This window comes from Vulpes lagopus, chromosome 2 (assembly GCF_018345385.1).
Source record: "Vulpes lagopus strain Blue_001 chromosome 2, ASM1834538v1, whole genome shotgun sequence".
Lineage (NCBI taxonomy): Eukaryota > Metazoa > Chordata > Mammalia > Carnivora > Canidae > Vulpes > Vulpes lagopus.
The window spans coordinates 65,204,403-65,224,637 of record NC_054825.1 but is presented as its reverse complement, the minus strand read 5'-3'; the positions used below and the strand labels follow the sequence as shown (position 1 = coordinate 65,224,637).

The 20,235-nt window shown below is 42.2% G+C and overlaps 1 protein-coding gene across 3 annotated transcripts in view; it reads right to left on the bottom strand.

Annotated features, from left to right (window-relative positions):
* SPPL2A (signal peptide peptidase like 2A) overlaps positions 1–12,647 on the bottom strand; it is a 55,970-nt gene extending 43,323 nt beyond the window's left edge. For 2 of the 3 annotated variants that reach the window (XM_041743664.1, XM_041743665.1), the window contains exon 1: positions 12,491–12,647. In XM_041743664.1, coding sequence (XP_041599598.1) covers positions 12,491–12,632 — 142 coding nt within the window. In that variant the 5' untranslated portion in view covers positions 12,633–12,647. The remainder of the gene's footprint in view (positions 1–12,490) is intronic. The other variant, XM_041743666.1, reaches the window with a different exon arrangement.
* Between the last annotated feature and the right edge of the window lie 7,588 nt (positions 12,648–20,235).

Genomic DNA, 20,235 nt, shown 5'->3' with positions numbered 1-20,235 from the left:
TTACAGACCTGGGACAGAATGGCATTTTACCATTTACTCTCCATGTTCCAAGTAATTTAACCTGTTTTAATCTTCCACATCCTCAGCTTTGACTGAGAGTTGTCATGAAGAAGATTAAGTTAGATAGTGCAATTGTTTGCATGTATTAAGCTCTTAGTAAATGGTAACTATTATTAATAATAATACATCTAGCACCTTGCCAAGTACTTCTATGATGCACAGGAAATATGAGATGAGGGACGCCTGGATGGCTAGCGGTTGAGCATCTGCCTTTGGCTCAGGGCGTCGTGATCCTACTTCTGGGATCGAGTCCCACATTGAGCTCCCTACAAGGAGCCTGCTTCTCCTACTGTGTGTGTGTCTGCCTCTCTCTGTGTCTCATGAATAAATAAATAAATGTTTAAAAAAAAGAAAAAAAATAGGAGATGATTAATGGTTGCTTAGGGTTTGGTGGAATACGGGGATATAAGGTGATACCTACAGGATGTAGGTTTCGGTCTTTTTTAAAAAACAGACTTTTATATCAACTTTAGGGTCACAGCAAAATTGAGCAGGAAGTAGAGTACCCCCATCCCTGCCACACACATGCATAGTCTTCCCTATTATCAATCTCTGCACTAAAAGGGTACATCTGTCACAATAAACAAACATACACTGATCATTACCACCCACAGCCCATAGTTTACATGTAAGATTCACTCTTGATGTTGTACATTCTATACATTGTGACATGTATCCACCATCACAGTAAGCTATGGAATAGGAATAATTTCACTGCCATAAACATCTCTGTGTCCCACCGATTTCTTTCTGACATGATGTAAATGTTTTAAAATGGACTGTGTTAATGGTTGCACATATCTGTGAATATACTAAAAGCCAATGCTTTGTACTTCAAATAGGTAAACTGCAGAGTATATGAATTATAGCTCACTAAAGCTGCCTTCCCCCAAAGAAACGTGACATAAGAAATTACACTCTTACTAGGAAAATTAAAAACAAACCTGAAACAGATAATCAGAAGCAGAATGTGATTAAAGAGTCTCTTAATAAAAACTCTGGTAGTTCTTATGGAGTTAGAAATGCAAATTCTTGGGCCCTATTCCAGATCTCCAGAATCAGAAACCCCCAGGCAGTTTATTTTTACAAGCCCTTCTGGAGATTCTATTACTTGTTAAAGTTTGAGAACCACAGCTACAGGAGTCGAGCTTTTCAAGATTTATTGTGCATACAAATCACTTAGCAGTCGTATTAAAATGTAGATTTTGATTTAATAGGTCAGAGTGGCAGTGAGGTTCTGCATTTTTAACAAGCTCCCAGGTGATGTTGATGCTGCTGGTAGGTGAACCACACATCTTAGTAGCAAGGCTATCAGAGAATGGAGCAGTGGGGACCACATTACTGTGGGTCCATTAGTAGGGAAGCATAAAGAAAAAGGCCTGAAACTCAGTGTCCCCTTCAAGCATTACAAACACCAAATTAGGTGAGGCTTGTGGTCCACCCACATACTAGTGTTTGATCATTTGACAAAGATCCTATGATGGAAGGGGAGGATATCTTCCTTCACACCTTCAAGTTAGAGACATGTAGCAAAACAACTGAATTTTTCCTTGTTATCAACTGTAGCCTGGTCTTCTGTGACCTTATTCAACCTTTAAAACTAGTCTGTTTGCATTTTCAATCAATAATGAAAATATTCTCATGACGCTTGGGTGGCTTAGCAGTTGAGTATGTCTGGCTCAGAGCGTGATCCCAGGGTCCCGGGATCGAGTCCCATATCAGGCTTCCTGCATGGAGCCTGTTTCTCCCTCTGCCTATGTCTCTGCCTCTCTCTTGCTCTCTGTGTCTCTCATGAATAAATAAATAAAATCTTTAATAATGAAAATATTCTCCTAGTAAAAAGCTTAGTATCAAAGGCTTAAAGGGATTTAGAGATAATACTCTAGGCCCTTCTTTTCATAGCTCTGACAGGTCCAAAATGATCAAAATGAAGTGGTCTCAGGGGCCAAGATTAGAACCGAGCTCTCCAAAACTTAGATCAGCAGTCTTTCAATTAAGCTATCACTTCAAGTTCCTTCATGCAGTTGTATCCCCAAAGCAGCTCAGTGCCCAACAATCACATTGGTCACATGATCTCTGCATTAGCTGTCAACTCCCTCTTCTGTGGTACTGGGCATCTTCTACCACCACTCCAATATCCAATTACTTCCTCCCACATCATTTCCTTAATACTCTTCCAAATACTCCCAATTCTAGGTCTCTAGAGCTTCATGGAATTCCTTTTCCTAGGACAACTTGCCCCCAATCTTCCCTCTTCATAGTACTGATAGTGGTTTCAAACTTTATTTCTCCAGGACCATCAAATCATCAATTTTATACCAGTGTCTTTATATTCACATCTTACTTGATCCTCACACACAAGAAAAACAAGTTTATTAGCCCATGGTGTGTAGTAGTACTTCCATTTCTGACTCAAATTTACCTCCATAAAATTTCATGGACGAGCTGTTGCTCACAGTTGCAAATTTTTTTCTTTTTTTTTCTTTTTTTTAATTTTTATTTATGATAGTCAGAGAGAGAGAGAGAGAGAGAGAGAGGCAGAGACACAGACAGAGGGAGAAGCAGGCTCTATGCACCGGGAGCCTGATGTGGGATTCGATCCCGGGTCTCCAGGGTCGCGCCCTGGGCCAAAGGCAGGCGCCAAACCGCTGCGCCACCCAGGGATCCCTCACAGTCGCAAATTTACTTTATCTTAATCACTTGACTTCAATCACATTTCCTAACATCTTTTCAAACCAAAAAATATCAATGTTTAAGCTTACCTTAATGTTAGTTACCTACTCCTTTGCCCATTTTTCTCCTAAAATGCTCTCAGTATGACGTGTCAAATAATTATCAAATGTCTAAAAAAAGACCAACTGCAGTGATGTATATTACACTCACATCCTTGCAAAGGTACAATCTCCCTATTTTCTAAGGCCAATCAGATCGTAAACCAAGGGACATGTACAGGAGCTTTAGTTCATCAGTATACTTATAGTGAGTCAGTCTTGCACTGACCTTCACGTCCCTATCTCTTGGGAGTACATCCATGCCTTACACTCTAGTCTCCATGGGCATTTGAATTCTGGGCCTCTGTTCCAACAGACTCCTGATGCTGACTCACCAGCCCAATATTAACCCAGTGAGAACAGGCCTGCTGTACTCCTGTCCAAGCTAATAGCACAGTTCAAGGATTCTTCTTTGACCCTGGTTCACAGGTTTGGTTTGTCTTTTATCCTCCTTTCTTCTTCAAAAGTTATCATCTTCTAGGGTGCCTGGGTGGCTCAGTGGGTTAACCACCTGCTTTTAGGTCCTGGGGTCAAGTCCCACCCACATGAGGCTCCCAGCTCAGCAGGAATCTGCTTCTCTCTCTCCCCCCTGCTCGAGCACGCTTTTTCCCAAATAAACTTTAAAGAAAAAAAATAATAAAATAAAACCCAAAAGGTATCTTCTAGCAATGAATTTTCCAAATTTAAGTTTTCACATACTCCTTTTGAAAAGAAAATTCCCTAGTGAAAAATTTATCTAACGTCCTATCCCCTCCTCTGTATACATGTCATCCTTAGTGTCTGCCAGAACTCCGTATCTTAGCCCATTTTCATTTGACCAAGTAGAACTCTGATTAATGCAATGTTAACCTTTTCCCATATGTATATTTAATTCCCTTAAAAAGCTTTATCAGATTTGTCAAGCATGGTTCTTCTTTCTTCCCGGAGATTATGCTCAGTATTCTGTGCAATTTCTTACCCATAATTATAGATCAATGCTTCTTGAACTTTAACATTCTTGTTAAAATCCAGATTCTGATGCAGCAGCTCTTAGGTAGAACTTACGATCATGCATTTAGAACAAGCTTCCGGGTGACGCTCTGATACTGGTCCACAGAATACCTGGCTATAGTCATCATTAATAGTGGTGAAACTCACACCTTCTAGACATTATTGGGGTTCTCCTAGGAATTTTCTCAAGAGGTGAGTCACACTGCACCTATAGTATAGCCAATGTTTGTATTTTTGGCCAGTAGTTCCATTTCACGCATGAGTTCCTTCAAAAGTCTTCAGTGTATTCATCACTGGGTCCCAGCTTCCCCAGCCCCTCCATAGTCTGTCAATTAAACCAGGTTCATGTTATTTGTATTATTACCCATTAGATATACACAATGCTTCAGTTTCAAGGGCAATATGTAAGAGAGAATTACAGTCTTATTTACACAGTTAACCCTCTGGCAGTCTTTTTTTTTTTTTTTTTTTCTGGCAGTCTTTCTTCTTAAAATCTTCAAATAAAATTATTTCTGTATTTTTAGACACCAAATACAAGATCTGAGGCTTATGGGAAAAGTTTGTTAATAAACAGAATTTATCTATAATGAAAACAAGCAAATTAAAAAAATGCTATATTCCTAAACCAGAAGTTGCAATGTAATCACTGAATGGTAAATGCAACAGGAGCAACAGTCACCTACCTCATCACCATTACATCATAGCAACGTGGGAAGTACCCTTTGTTTACAGAGATCTTTCTCTTTACACAACTACACAGTTAATAGCAATACAGTGAAAGTTGAAAGGGGCCTCTGCAGGAAAGACAGAGTTGAAGTTGTGTGTTTTGAACGACACATTCCAAAGTTAGGGTTAAGTAACTTTCTGATCATTCACTATTATCTCTTTTCTTTTCTTAAAGACTTTATTTGACAGAGAAAGGGAGAGAAAGAGCACGTGCATGGGCGCACAAGAAGGGAGAGAGGCAGGCAGAGGGAAAGGGTGAAGCAGGCCCCCCATCGAGCAGGAAGCTGGATGTGGGCTCAATCCCAGGACCCTGAGATCAAGACGTGAGCCAAAGGCAGACACTTAACTGAGCCACCCAGGTGCCCCCATTATTATCTATCTTCTATGTCTATTTCCTTCCTAATAAATTATATAATCAACAACCTACATTGTTTCTACTCCTACTTCCAGGATGCCCTAAAGTGACTAGACCCAGACTCACAAAGATTAAATGTAATCTTAACCACTTAATTAGCGGCTCAACGGGTGCTAGGGCATCAAACAGGTATTTACAGGGAATCAGAGGAGTCTGTGGGCCATGGGAAAAAGTAGAGCATCATCCTTGTACTCAAGAGAATCTGGGAATCTGTAAAGCACAGGCAAAGAGGTATTAGGGTGTGGATAGGAGACATTAATTTATTCAATACTCTGCAGTCTATGCAACGCTAGAGGAGACAGCAGAGAATGAGTCTGGTAAAGTATCTCCTTCATGAGGTTCATATTTTACTTGTTACCTAGATCTATTCTTCCTCTGGTTTTCCCTAAGTAATCTTACTACTTAGTGATATACTTTAACTGTTACAGAATTTATGATTTACACTAGAATTCACAAATTCAAATGAACTACAAGGCTAGGCAGGTAATATAAATGCATAAAAAGTTGATTTAAGGGATGCCTGGGTGGCTCAGTGGTTGAGGATCTGCCTTTGGCTCAGGTCATGACCCCGGGATCCTAGGATTGAGTCCCACATTGGGCTCCCCACAGGGAGCCTGATTCTCCCTATGCCTCTATGTGTCTCTTATGAATAGATAAGTAAAACCTTAAAAAAAAAAAAAAAAAAAAAGTCTATGACCACAGTGCTTAGTGGTGGTTAGCAAATCCTGACCTAAAAACAGTACAATTTTAACAAAATTTTAGTATCTTGGAATAAGGATCTATACCTGGAGACTTTATGGTCTAGAGTTTTGTAAACAGACCCAATTTTGGATGATTTTTAACCAAAGAGTTATCAAATATATGATAAGCATGATTTCAATCTTAAGTTCTTTCTTATGAATAAATAAATTCACAAATTTATTTGACTTGTCTTTTGATGTATTCTTGATTCACAAGGAAACATTATTGCACAGTGGAAAAATATCAAGGAATGTCTAGAAACCCTGGGTTCTAGTCCTCTCTTTCATGCCTTTTTGTATGATCTAGGACAAGTCATAATCTTCCTGAACCGTCTCAGGATTATTCTGAAAGGAGGTGTATATGTAGATGTTACATTTGGAGAAGGAGACAGCATAGCTCTCAATGACTAATAAAGCAGACAGTGGGATGCAGAATCCTCAGAGGTAGCCCAGAGGAAAGGTTAAAAACAAAAACAAAAACAAAAACAAAAAAACCCTGTGAAAAATCTAAAAGTTAAGGAAGGAATGTGACAAAACCAGTATGTCTAATATCAGGCCGCCAATAACAAAATACCAGATTGGGTGGCTTAAACAATAGAAATTCATTTTCTCATAGTTTGGAACCTAGAAGTTCAAGATCAAGGTGCCAGCATAAGTGACTTCTGGTAAGGGGTCCTTAACTAGCTTGTAGATGGCTGCCCTATCACTGTGTCTTCACATGGTTGGGAAAGAGAGCAAGAGAACAATCCCATCATAAAGGCCCCATGCCAATGACCTCATCTAAACCTACTTATCTCCCAAAGGCCCAACCTCCAAATACTGTCACACTGGGGGTTAGGGCTTCAACATAAGAATTTAGGGGAACCTAATTCAGTCCACAGCATTTTGTCCCTGGGCCCTGAAATTCATTTCCTTCTCACACACAAAATACATTCATTTCATCCCAACAGCCCTCAAAGGCTTAATTAACTCATTCCAGTATCAACTCTAAAGTCTGAAGTTTCATCTAATACCATCAAAGTCAAATATGGGCGAAGCTGACAATACAGTTCATTCTGCGGGCAAAATTCCTCTCCAGCTGTGAGTCTGTGGATCCAGACAAGTTATATGTTTCCAAAAATAGAATGTTAGGACAGGCGCAGGGTAAACATTAGCATTCCAAAAGGGAGAGGCGCCCAGGTGGCTCAGCTGGTTAAGCATCAGACTCCTGATTTCCCTCTGGGTCATGATCTTAGGGTCCAGAGCCTGAAGATTAAGCCCCGAGTTGGACTCCGTGCTGAGTGTGGAGCCTGCTTAAGTATCTCTCTCTCCCTCTTCTGTCCCTCGCCCCCCATGCTCATTTTCTCTTAAAAAACAGGCAAGGGCGGAGAGGTGTGTGAGAACAGTAAGAAAAAAGTGGTAATATGACCAAAATCCAAAACCTGGCCAAAAAAAATTCAATTAGGTCTTAAGGATCAAGAATAATCCTTTTCAGTTCAATGTCCCACCTTACAGGCCCATTGCAGTACCAGTACCACCCCCATTCCATGGCTCTGTGGGATCCTGCCCCCAAGTCTCCCAGCAGAGGCCATAAGGCCTGCTGGAACTGAGGCAGTGGCCTATAATGATCTCTGAATTGCCTTTGGGATCATTTCTCCTCCTCCTTGAATAATTCATATTCATAGCCACATCACTCCATCATCCCACCTGTCAAATCCAAGAAGTCAACAGCCTTCCTTCCTTTTGCCCCATCTCTGTCCCCTTTAGTTCAAACTAGTAGTATTTCTGCTCAAAAATCCTACAAGTTCTTTATCAGATGGTTTTCCTGCCACACGCTTTGTTTTTTCAGAACAAGCTTCCTCCCTTTATGCAATATGGATAGGCTGAGAATTTTCCAAATCATCAAATTCGAGTCCTTTTTTACCTTAACAATTCCATCTTTAATTCTTCTCTCTCCATTTACATTTTACTATAAGCAGTCAGGGGGAATCACACTGTTCCATCAATACTTTGCTTAAAAATCTCAGCTAAGCTAAGGAGTACCCAGGTGGCTCAGGCGGTTAAGTGTCTGCCTTCGGTTCAGCTCATGATCCCAGGGTCCTGGGATGGGGGCCCACATCAGGCTGCCTGCTCATCAGGGTGTCTGCTTCTCACTCTCCCCCTCCCTCCGGCTCTTGCTCTCTCTCTCTCTCTAATGAATAAATCTTTTTTTTTTTAAGATTTTATTTATTTATTCATAAGAGAGACAGAGAAAGAGGCAGAGACGCAGGAAGAGGGAGAAGCAGGCCCCATGCAGGAAGCCCGATGTGGGACTCTATCCCAGGACTCCAGGATCACGCCCTTGGCCGAAGGGAGCCTCTCAACCGCTGAGCCACCCAGGCATCCCAAATCTTTTTTTTTTTTTAATATTTTATTTACTTATTCATGAAAGACACAGAGGCAGAGACACAAGCAGAGGGAGAAGCAGGCTCCCTGCAGGGAGCCTGATGCGGGACTCAATCCCAGGACCCTGGGATCACGACCTGAGCCAAAGGCAGATGCTCAACAACCGAGCCACCCAGGCGCCCCCTCTAATGAATAAATCTTAAAATAATAATAATAATAATAACTCCTCAGCTCAATATCTAATTGCATTGCTCACAATTCTTCCTTCTACAAAACACTACATCACAGTTCAGCCAAGTTCCTTGCCATTTTATAAGAAATACCTTTCCTTCAGTTTCTAATAATAATATGTTCCATTTCTGAGACTTCACCAGAATTGTCCTTAATGTCTGTATTTCTGGCATGCACCTCAAACCTCTTCCCAGTTACAAAGCTGCTACCACATGGTTAGGTATTAGCTACTGAGCACTGCACTTCTGGTACCAAAAGCGGTCTTAGCTTGGGCTGCCACAACAATATACCAAAGGGTGGGTAGTTTAAACAGAAATTTACTCTCACAGTTCTAGAGACTGGAAGTCCAAGATAAAGGTGCCAGCACGGCTGGTTTCTGGTAAGTTTTCTTTTAGGCATGTAGATAGACATTTTTCTCACTGTGTCACCACATGGTGTGTGTGTGTGTTTGGGGGCTGGGTTTTAGGGGACAGAGAACAAACTCTTTGGTGTCGTTTCTTAAAAGGTACCAACTGATCACAAGGGATCTATCATCTGACCTCTCTAAACCTACTTATCTCCCAGAGGCCCCATTTCCAAACACCATCACACTAGGGGTCAGAGCTTCAACATATGAATTTGAGGGGGTGGGGGGAGACACAGTTCAGTCTACAACACAACAGCTCAGCATGTTTCTGATAGCTTGGGTAGCAGAACATACCTTCTTTTCCCAGGATGATGAAAGGAGCACAGAAGAGAAGGAATTAAAGAAGATTCTTTGAGTTGGTGTAGTATACCAAAGGAATGCAGATTTCAGCAAGAGATTTCTCTGCTGGGGATCCTGATTATCACTTCACTGTAATAAGTTCAAGATGTGGCTTTGTAACACTTCAAATTCTTTGAAGTAATGAAAAAAATGAACAGAACTTTTGTAAAAACATTATGGGAAAGATTCAGGATTCTTCAGAGAACTTTGAAGCAATTTTAGAAAACAGATCCAGGCTAAACTTGACTCATTTTCTTTGAAACCTAACTCTGTGACTGGGTTGAAATACCACTGTGAAATAAAGGCCTAACAGTGACGGCTAGGGATGGGGGGTGGACTAGGGACTATGAAATGGAATCATGACAAGGCCAAGAGAGAACCAACCACCTCCTATATACTCTATTTCTAGACTTAAATGTTTAATGGGCTTAGCAATCATCTCAACAGTCAGATGTACCGTGGCTTGAGTTTAATAGGAGGTCACACTGATGTGAGGACAAGATGAGGAGGGTAGCTACATGATGTTGAAGGGCCTTTCTAATACTTCATCCTCTGGGTTTTCTACAAGGATGTAATAGTGGTTTCTAGAGACTACATGCTGCTTCTAGATGAGGATATTGGCCTTGTTCTTACATAACTAAAGGGAAAGCTGAGAGCAGTGCCAGCTACAAGAGCCCAGAAAAAATGAACTAATTAAACTGGCTTCAATCATTGAAATAAACTCAGGCCACCTAGAGCTGTAAGATTAAGGAAAAGGGATAAGCAAGGGCTTCAGGGAGAAAATGGTAAAAAAGAAAAAACAAAACAAACAAACAAACAAAAAAAAACTCCAAAGACGTCAGAAAGTATTGGAGGAAAGGAAGTAGATATCCAGTAAGTAAGCAGAAAGGAGAGAGAGCACTCCTGCTGAGGAAAGGTACACCAGATTTGAGTTCCTCGGAAAAGGAGAGAGATCATTTCAGGAGATTAAAAGAAGGGTCAAGAAGAAAACAAACCCACTGGGAAATCAACAACAGAAAAACAATAATAGTGGCTGGCACTGAAGAAGATCTTTACAACTCAAAAAGATCCTGGCAGTTTATTCACACTCAATGGCACAGTGCCTGGCATATAATAGACGCACACTAAATATTTGCAGAGTCAAAAAGATGTTACTGAGTCCCACAACATCCCTGAGATCTTCCCAAGTTGGTACAGGGAGATACAACAAAATACAATATAAAAAGAATGAAATCTACACAGGCTAGCTACAATTTAGAACAGGGACCACCTTCAGATTTGTGAAGCCCTCAAAATCACACGAAAATTCTGGTCACGTTTTTTAGCAAAAGAGTTCAGAGCGTTTGATAATAATTTCAATGTGAGTTACCAGCAATTGATATATGATTAACTACTGTGCTGGCAAAAGCTAAGTGGGAATGTGATATAGATCTCTAAAATTAGCTTAAGTGATTCAAATGAAAATATGCAAGAGTGCAAAAACACTCAGACAAGTTTTATATCTAGATTACAGTTTCCTGTGTCGGTATATCTTACCTGAATTATCATCCTTTAAGCATATTGTACGTAGTAAACTACACCTCAAAGATTCAGGTTCACACTGTGAGTCTGTTGTTCTTTATACTGTACTTCCCCCTCCACGCCACAAAAGCAATTTTTAGCTACATTATCTCATTCGTGTTCCTGATGTTGCCTAGCAAACTTAGGAGTACACTAAAGGCACTTAACCGTTTTTAGATTTTGATTTTGGTTTCCTAATAAATGTTAAAGACACTTCTATTAAATACACCACTAACGTAATCCTTTAAAACAGCAGGGAATGCGAAATACACTCTTTCAGGGGAATTACATATTCCAGTGCAAAGAACTAGAGAGGCATCCACCACGTCAAATCCGTGTAGATGAAGCTCACAAAAGTTTCCGACCTGGAACTCCCTAAGTGAAAAATTTCCAAGAAATATAAAAACCGAAACACTCAACAGCAGCGTCCTGGCCGTTTACTGAGGCTCCGGTTGCTTGACGCTAAAAACGTTGTTACTTTTCCTAATCATGAAAACAAACTAGTGAGCGGTCACAATACGGCTCCTTAACCGACTCCCCTCCCCTTTAAACTAGGCGGAGAATCGAAAACCACAAAGATACTACACTTTGATGTGTCCTTTAAATAAGTATTCTACATTATTACACACCGCCCCCTACACGGACACACACACAATGAAACTGAATGAGCCCTAAAAAAAATAAATAAATAAAATCTGTATTTGAGCAATTTAATCTAAAGCCCCGTCTTTGAACCGCTAAACACCCCGGGGACATGTATGGCTTTTTTTTTTTTCCCCCCTTTTTCCGGGTGAAAGAGCTCAAGATGTTGTAAGAAAGGCTTAGAAGGCCCGGAACCCGGAGGTCAGTGTAGCAGGAGCGTCGGGGCGGGAGTGGGGTGGGCGGGGGTGGGGGTGGGGGCGGGGCGGGAAGGCCGGAGGAAAGCGGGTGAAGAAGAGGATGGCTGGAAGGAAACGGAGAAGCGGGAAGGGGGCAGGCCGCTGGGCTGCGGGCGAAGGAGACGCCGGGCGGGAGCCCGGGGGTGGGGAGGAGAAGGGGCAGGGAGCCCCGGCCCCGCCCCGGGGAGGCCCGAGCGCCCGGCCGTCCCCCTTACCAGCGGGAGCAGGAAGCCCCAGAGCAGGGCGGTCGCGGCCGTGAGCGGCGGCCGCTGCGGGCCCATCGCACTCCTGGCGCCCGGCGGCGCGGCGCTTCTCGGCGGCGCGGGCTCCGGTCCCGCCGCGGCGCTGCCTCCGTGGCCGGGCCGGACGGGCGCGGACGGCGGGGGTGGGCGGGGGCCGCCGCTCCTGCCGGGGCCGCCGCTGCGGCGCCGACTTCCTCTTCCGGCCCCGCCCAGAGGACGCGGAAGCCCCCGCGCGGGGCACGTGGAGGCCGGGGCGGCGCGCGCCGCCAGCGGGGCTGCCTCTCGGCTGCGGGGCCCGGCGTCGGGGCGTGGCTCTCAACGGCCGGCTCCGGACTGCCCGCAGAGTCCGGGGAGCAGGGGCCCGCCCGAAGCAGCTATTTCAGCTGCTCCCTCTTCCTCCGGGAGCCGCCGTGCACCTGCTCGGAGCTCCGGTCCCCACCCGGGCGGGGCCCAGAGCCTACGTGCGCGGAGTCTTCACTCGCCCGTGCCCGCTGTGTCCAGCCCACCGCAGTCTCTCTCCTCCAAACTGGTCTGTTTGCACCCTGGGCAGGGGTCTTAGATTTTTTTTATTAGAGAGAGAGACAGAGGGAGAAGCAGGCTCCATGCAGGGAGCCCGACGTGGGACTCGATCCCGGGTCTCCGGGGTCACGCCCGGGGCCGAAAGCGGCGCCAAACCGCTGCGCCACCCGGGCTCAATCGGATCATGTCGGTCACTGCCCACCACACTTAGAACAAAATCAAAACTCTACTCTGGCTTAAAAACTTTACCTAAGTTGGTCCCTGTCTTCTGTGACCCCGTGTTCTCGACTTCCCCACGCTTCACACCCACGTGGGCCACCTTTCCTCCTTTTGTACGCGTAGTCCTTTGTCCTCCATGGTTTTCTCTCCCTCGATACCGGTTCCCTGGCATTCCCTCGCCAGCTTAAATGTCACTGCCCCAGCGGGCACTTCCTGATACACCCTATCTCAAGTAGCCATCCAGTCACTTTCATCACCACGTGGCTTATTTTAATTCTCTGCAAAGCGCTTTTCACTCTCATGGTCTTTTGCTTATGTGTTTATCTGTGATATCGCCTCCCACTCCCAGCAAAGTAAGAAGTGCCTTTGCTTATACCTATATCTGGCATAAAGTAGATCCTCAGATATTCACTGGATGAATATTTAAATCTAAACACTGGATAGGATGCTGTCCCTGCCATCCCACAGCTGAGTTTAGCAAGGGACACAGATGTGTGAGCAAACATAGTTCAGTGTGAATAGTGACTTTTTCGTTTGCACAAGATGCCATGGGAGTATCAAAGGAACATATAAAAGGGGTGCCAGGAAAAATTCCAACCTAAGTTGAGTCTAGAAGGCTGAGTTAATTTTAGCCAGGCAATGGGCAGGGGAAGGGGGAGACTTCCAGGAAGAGTGAGCCATTAGTGTCAAAGCCAAAGGTGACATTGGAGGAACTGCAAAACTGGGGCGGGGCTGAAGTCATGAGTAGTGAAAGATGAAGTGAGAGTAGAGGGCCGAAGCCAAATCGCGAACAGATTGGGACGTCTTGCTTGGGACTTTATGCTTCATCCAATTGTTGGTGGAAAACAGATTCATAATAACTAAAGCAGTGACAGTTTCTGGTTTAGAAAACTCTCTGTGGTGGCAGGCGAGGTGGCAGTTGGATTGAAACAGGGCAAGGGTGGGAGCCAGGAAACCTGTCAGACAGCTGTGGTAACCTAACCCAGGCCAGGCATAGTGAGGGCAACTGAGACAGTGGCAGTGGAAATGGGGAGGAGGAGATGGATCTGAAAGATATGTAGCAGAATTTGGCAACTGAGAGGACATGGGACATGAAAGAGAGGGATGATTGCTAGGGTTCTGTCCTGGGCCATTTGTTATGATGATTCACCACAGGGGTCGGGATGGGAGGGGGGTTGTAGAGAGGAATATTTTGGGCATATTTTGAAATTGATGTAGGACATCCAAGTCAAATGTTTGCAGGTTGGTGGCTAGGGAGGTTGGTGCTAAGGTTAGTGGCAGAATGAGGCCAGAACACAGGTCTCCTGCCTATCAAGCCTCGACACTTTTTCATACTTTCTAGCTACTGAGGGCAAGCAAGTTTCCTCTTTAGTAAAATGGCTGTGATGGACTAGATGACTTCATCTCTAAATATTACCTCCTGCCCAGAGTGGCACTTTGCCTGGTGAATCTCCAGTGTGGCTCCTGAGGCTGTCTGAAGATCTTTGGTTTTCCTGTCTACATTTATGCCCACTTTTCCTTCTCAACTGGAGAAAATTTTGTGCTTGCAGTCAAAGAAACTGTTATAGGCTAGTTCGTTGTGCAATACTTTTTTGCTTGCTTTAGTTTTCTCAGTTAAAAAATATGGACACTAATACTTGTACTGCCTGCCTCACGATTTTTGTAAAAACTACATGATTTGTAATGTGGGTAAAATTAATCTGAAAAAAAAATTTTTTAAAGCAGGAGGAAGAGAAGGAGAAAGAAAAGAATAATAGAAGGAGGGATACCTGGGTGGCTCAGTGGTTGAGCACCTAGCTTTGGCTCAGGGCATGATCCCCGGATCCCAGGATCCCAGGATCAAGTCCCAAATTGGGCTGCCCACAGGGAGCCTGCTTCTCCCTTTGCCTATGTCTCTGCCTCTCCCTCTGTGTCTCTCATGAATAAATTAATAAGACTAAAAAGAAGTACAACAGAAGGCTATGTTACTGCTGTCATCCAAAGTATCAGCATTGTTTGTCATAATTCCCCTGTCAGAATGGTGTCTCCTTGGTCAAAGTCCCAAGGCAGGACAAAGCAAAGGAAACAGAGAGTTAATAGAAGATTAAAGGATTCTTGTGTAATGACTTGACTACTGAAAAGGCTGTTAACAGTTATTTGGCGAATACTTCTGTAACATTTGAATTTCCCTGCAAGTATTAGGTATGATAAAGAGTACCAGGATAAGCTTTAGTCAATATCGTTCTTCCATAAATAAACTATGTATAAAAATCCAATTACAGGGGCACCTGGGTGGCTCAGTTGGTTGGGCATCTGCCTTCAGCTCCCATCATGATCCTGAAGTCCAATGATCCAGCCTTGCACTGGACTCCCTGCTCAGGGGGGAGCCTCCTTCTTCCTCTCCTCCATTCCACTCATGTTCTCTCTTGCTCTAAAAGAAATAAATCTTTTTAAAAAAAATCCAGTTACAGGGATGCCTGGGTGGTTCAGTGGTTGAGCGTCTGCCTTCGGCTCAGGGTGTGATCCCAGAGTCCCGGATGATGGAGTCCCACATCGGGCTCCCCATGGGGAGCCTGATTCTCCCTCTGCCTGTGTCTCTGCCTCTTTCTCTGTGTTTCTCATGAATAAATAAAATCTTTTAAAAAATCCAGTTACAGAAAACAAGGATCATTAGATTAAAGATCATTTTAATTTCTAAATATACTTACTTAATGGAATGTTTTCCCAATGATAAAAGAATGTTGTAAGTTGTTGGAACCTATGTTTTCTTCTAAGTGTTTTATAGTTTGTGGTCTTATATTTTACGTCTTTAAAGCATTTTGAGTTGATTTTTGTGCTTATCACTTTTTTAATGGGAATAACGATTACCACCTCAATCTCAGTAATTATCTTGTCCATAGATTAAAAAACTGCTTAGAGTTTCATGATTTTGCTTTTCTGTAAAGACTACCTGTCTTTGGTTAAATGCTTTCCTCCTCTAATATCTGTTTATGAGGCATTTCTCCTTGAGGAAAACATGTGACTTGAATGCTTCCTGGTTCACAAGAGGTGAAAGAAACAGAGAGGTGAGCCAACATCTATGGTTTCATCACTAGATCTTCTGTTCACCTGTTCACATATGTTTATTACTGTTTTTGGCAGAATTCCTCCCCATTGGAGTTATGTCAATCAGTCAAACATAGTAGCCAGTTCCTACATGAGAGGCAACTTGAATCTTAGGGAGCACAGAAGAATATTTGGTAGCTGAAAATATTAGGAGAAAGAATTTCCTAAAGCTCACAGTTGTGGAGCAGCAAGTGACCCAATGTGATAGACCAAAATTCAAGCTCTGGTCACTTCTCTTAGGAAATCTTTGTCAACTCTCAACAGGGAAACTCCTCCTCCTCCTCCTCCTCCTCCTCCTCCTCCTCCTCCTCCTCCTCCTCCTCCTCCTATTACTATTATTACTACTTCTTCTTCTTTAAAGATTTATTTATTTATTTGAGAGAGAGAGCTGGCACAGTGGGGAGGGGCAGAGGGAGAGAGAATCTGAAGCAGATTCTACACCGAGCACGGAGCCCAATGTGAGGCACCACAACCTCAGCTGAAACCAAGAATCGGATGCTTAACTGATTGCACCACCTAGGTGCCCCAACAAGGAAACTTATTGAAAGCAACACCATGCAAAGTTTAATAATAATGTCTTATAAACCATTACTATTATTATTATTTTAAAATTCACATTTACACTTATGTTTTTTGCATACATTATCTAATTTAATTCATGCAAAGCAATTTTATGAAGTAAATTATTACTTTCATTTGGCAGATGAGGAAGTGTAGAGGTCAAATTATTCATATGAAATCTCCCAATATATATGAAGCAGGAATTTAAACCCAATCAGATAGGATTCTGACAGATAATGGAGTAGGGAGCATCCAGAATCTGTGAATTGGATTCCCCTTTGTATCATTGTAGGTGATCACTTCTCTGCCTTTTGGCTAAGATCAAGTGTATCATTGTAGGTACTCGATAAATGTTTCTTCATTAAGAACTTTTGGGATCCCTGGGTGGCGCAGCGGTTTGGCGCCTGCCTTTGGCCCAGGGCGCGATCCTGGAGACCCGGGATCGAATCCCACATCGGGCTCCCGGTGCATGGAGCCTGCTTCTCCCTCCGCCTGTGTCTCTGCCTCTCTCTCTCTCTATGACTATCATAAATAAATAAAAAAAAAAGAAGATATTTCAGAAATAATTTAGTTGAACCTAAAAATATTCAAAATGACAACACAGCCATCTTAATTATTGGCAAAAGTTTTTTTTTTAATTTATTTATGATAGTCACAGAGAGAGAGAGAGGCAGAGACACAGGCGGAGGGAGAAGCAGGCTCCATGTACCGGGAGCCTGATGTGGGATTCGATCCTGGGTGTTCAGGATCACACCCTGGGCCAAAGGCAGGCGCCAAACCGCTCTGCCACCCAGGGATCCCTCTGAAATATCTTCTAAAGCTTAGACAAAACTAGACATTGAGGAACCACTGGATCTAATTTTAAAACGTTCTCTTATTTTTAACATTCTTTTTAAAGATTTATGTATTTGAGCATACATAAATACTCTCTCTGGTGAGAGAGCAGAGTGGGGGCAGAGGGAGAGGGAGAGAGAGAATCTCAAGTCAACTCCCAGCTAGGCTCTTCACCTGACACGGGGTTCGATCCCATGACTCTGAGATCATGACCTGAGCTGAAGCCAAGAGTCAGACACTCAATCAGCTGAGCCACCCAGGTGTCCCTAGTTCTTTTATTTTAATTTACTTTGAAAAATCTGAGGGTTTCCTCATTGGTAATAGGAGGAAGAAGTTTAAGTTGCAGATTTCAATATTAAGATGATTCTTTTGGGTGATAAGATTACTAAATCCAGAAATATATATATATATTTTTTTAATTTTTATTTATTTATGTCACACAGAAATAGAGAGAGAGAGGCAGAGACACAGGCAGAGGGAGAAGTAGGCTCCATGCACCAGGAGCCCGACGTGGGATTCGATCCCAGGTCTCCAGGATCGTGCCCTGGGCCAAAGGCAGGCGCCAAACCGCTGCGCCACCCAGGGATCCCATATTTTAAAGTTATGTAGTTTTTTGAACAGTTTAAATTTACTAAGTGAGTTCTTGATAATAGCATAGATTTTTTTCCTTCCAGGTTATATTTTACACTAAAAATGAATAACAATAACTTGATATGTGTGTACGATAACATTATAGATAGACTATATATGAATTCTTTGAACAAATAGGTTGCTTTATAAAAAGATTTCTAAAAGAGAATGTATGGTAAGCTACAGTTATATTGTTCCTGGTGTTGGGGCATAACAAGAGGTGTTATTGTCTATATAAATCAGTGTGACTTCAAGACAGTGGTTGGTTTTAGATGTTGCTGGGAATGGCAAAGCCTACCCCATTTCCAAGCTTCCCAGGCAGAGCAGACTGAAATCATATGTTATTAAAATCCCTTTCTGGCTTCAGGTGAATTAATTGACATAGTTTTCTTGCTTTGGCACTACAGTATTATCTCTTGGCAGGTTGAGACTACTTTGGGCTTTTAAAACCAAGTCACTTTATTTATAGGAGCTTCCAGATTAATAAACTATCACCTACAGCAAGTACATGCAGTCAGATCTTTTTGATGCACAAGGATATTTGCAAGCTTCTAAGATGCCATTCATTATACAATGGAATAATTTTCACATGACCTTTCTGGCTCTATTTTGCTATGAATCTATGAACTATTTAGCTACTCAGGGAAGACAGACTCAGGATATTTTGACTAACAGTATAATTCAGGAAACTATATTGAGCCCCTATTATGTGCCAGATGAATAATGAAAATTTACAGTTGTTAACCAGTGCTTTGCTTTCCCCAATTGACCAACAACTCATAAAAATAAATTTATGTCTTAAGTCAGTATTTTATGAACTATCTGGTTTGGCAGGAATGTTCATTCATAAAAATGTGTAGGCTGACCCTTGTGAATTCTTTGCTGAAAATATAAAGTATATAATTATGTTTTCTCATTAACAAGCTTTGACTGTATTAAGCTTTCCCCTTCTTTTCTATGTTTTTCATTAACCTACACCTGGCATTCTGTGTCAGGTGTACATGCCGGAGATCACAGCGATAGGGCCTCGTGATATCGCCAGCCCGGTCTAGGCATTAGTGTGCGACCCAGTCAGCAACTACAGCTGGTCATTTCCAGCCACTCAGATCAGCTGACATGGGGACATCAATTTGAATGAGGCTAGTGACCCACTGTCACAAGATACAGACTTAGGACCATGAGTTAAAAATTCAATAATGAAGGAGAAGAGCACAGGAAATAAAGAAGTATTTTACAATTTATAGAGATAAAAAGAGTGCTATATATTCTTTACCTTAACTTTTTTCTGGAAATATAATATACAGAAAGGAAAATGCACATATTGTAAGTCTTGACCTTGATTAGCTTTCACAAACTCCACAAGTCTGTGTATTCAGAATGTGATCAGAAACTAGCATTACTAGCTCCTTAAAAGTCCCCTCTTGTGTTTCCTTCTAGCTACTATTTGCTCCCAAGAGTTACTGCATTCTGGCTTCTTTCTTCCTCCAGCCTTATTAAGATGTAATTGACATATAACATTGTATAAATTTAAGGTGTACAATGTGATAACTCAGTATACATATATATTGTGTAATATATTATGATTGCCACAATAAGATTGGTTAACACATACATTACCTCACATAGTTACCGTGTGAGTGTGTGTGTGTGTGGTGGGAACATTTAAAATTTACTCTCCGAGCAACTTGTATGTATAAAAATCATCATGCTGTACAGTACATCTGCAGAATTTAGCCATTTTATAAGTGGAAGTTTGTACCCTTTGACTCACATCTCCTCATTTCCTCCATTTGCTTCTGGCAACTACCACTCTACTGCTTCTGTGAGTGCTGCTTCTTTAGATTCTGTAAATAAGTGAGTTGATACAGTATTTGTTTTTCTCTGACTTATTTCACTTAGCATGATATCCTCAAGTTTCATCCATACTCTGCACACCAAGATTTCCTTCTTTTTTATGGTTGAAAAAATATTTTGTGTATATATGTGTACATATCCATTCATTTATTGACAGGTACTCAGGTTGTCTCCATGTCTTTGCTATTGTGAATAGTGGTGCTGAACATGGGAGTGCTGATATCTCCTCAAGTTAGTGATTTCAGATAGTTGGCCAGAAGTGGGATTGTTGTTTCCACAGTGACTACACCAATTTATATTCCCACCAAGAGTGCACAAGGATTCCCTTTTCTCCACATCCTCACCAACTATTATCTCGTCTTTTTAATAATAGCCATTCTAGCACCATTAGGTGCTATTGCATTATGAGGTGTATTGCATTATGGTTTTGATTTGCATTTCCTTGATGATTAGTGACATTGAGCACCTTTTCATATGTATGTTGGAATTGCTTTCTGACTTCCGTCACCACATATTTTGTCCCTTCTGAAACTTCACATAATTTGTAATCATATAATTTGTACTCTTTTGTGTCTTGCTTTTCTCTCAACATTATGTTTGTGAAATTTATCCAACTTGTTGCATGTGGTGGAGACCAGTTGATTAGATTGTTGTAGAGTATTCCATTTAATCAATATTTTACAATTTATTATCCATTCTCTGCTTGTGAGCATTTGGGTAATCCTCTACTTTCCATGAATTCAAAAGGGAGAGCCTGTGTTTTAAACAATAAAAGACTTGGCCTGAACTTGTTCCTCCAGTCTCGGGTTTTG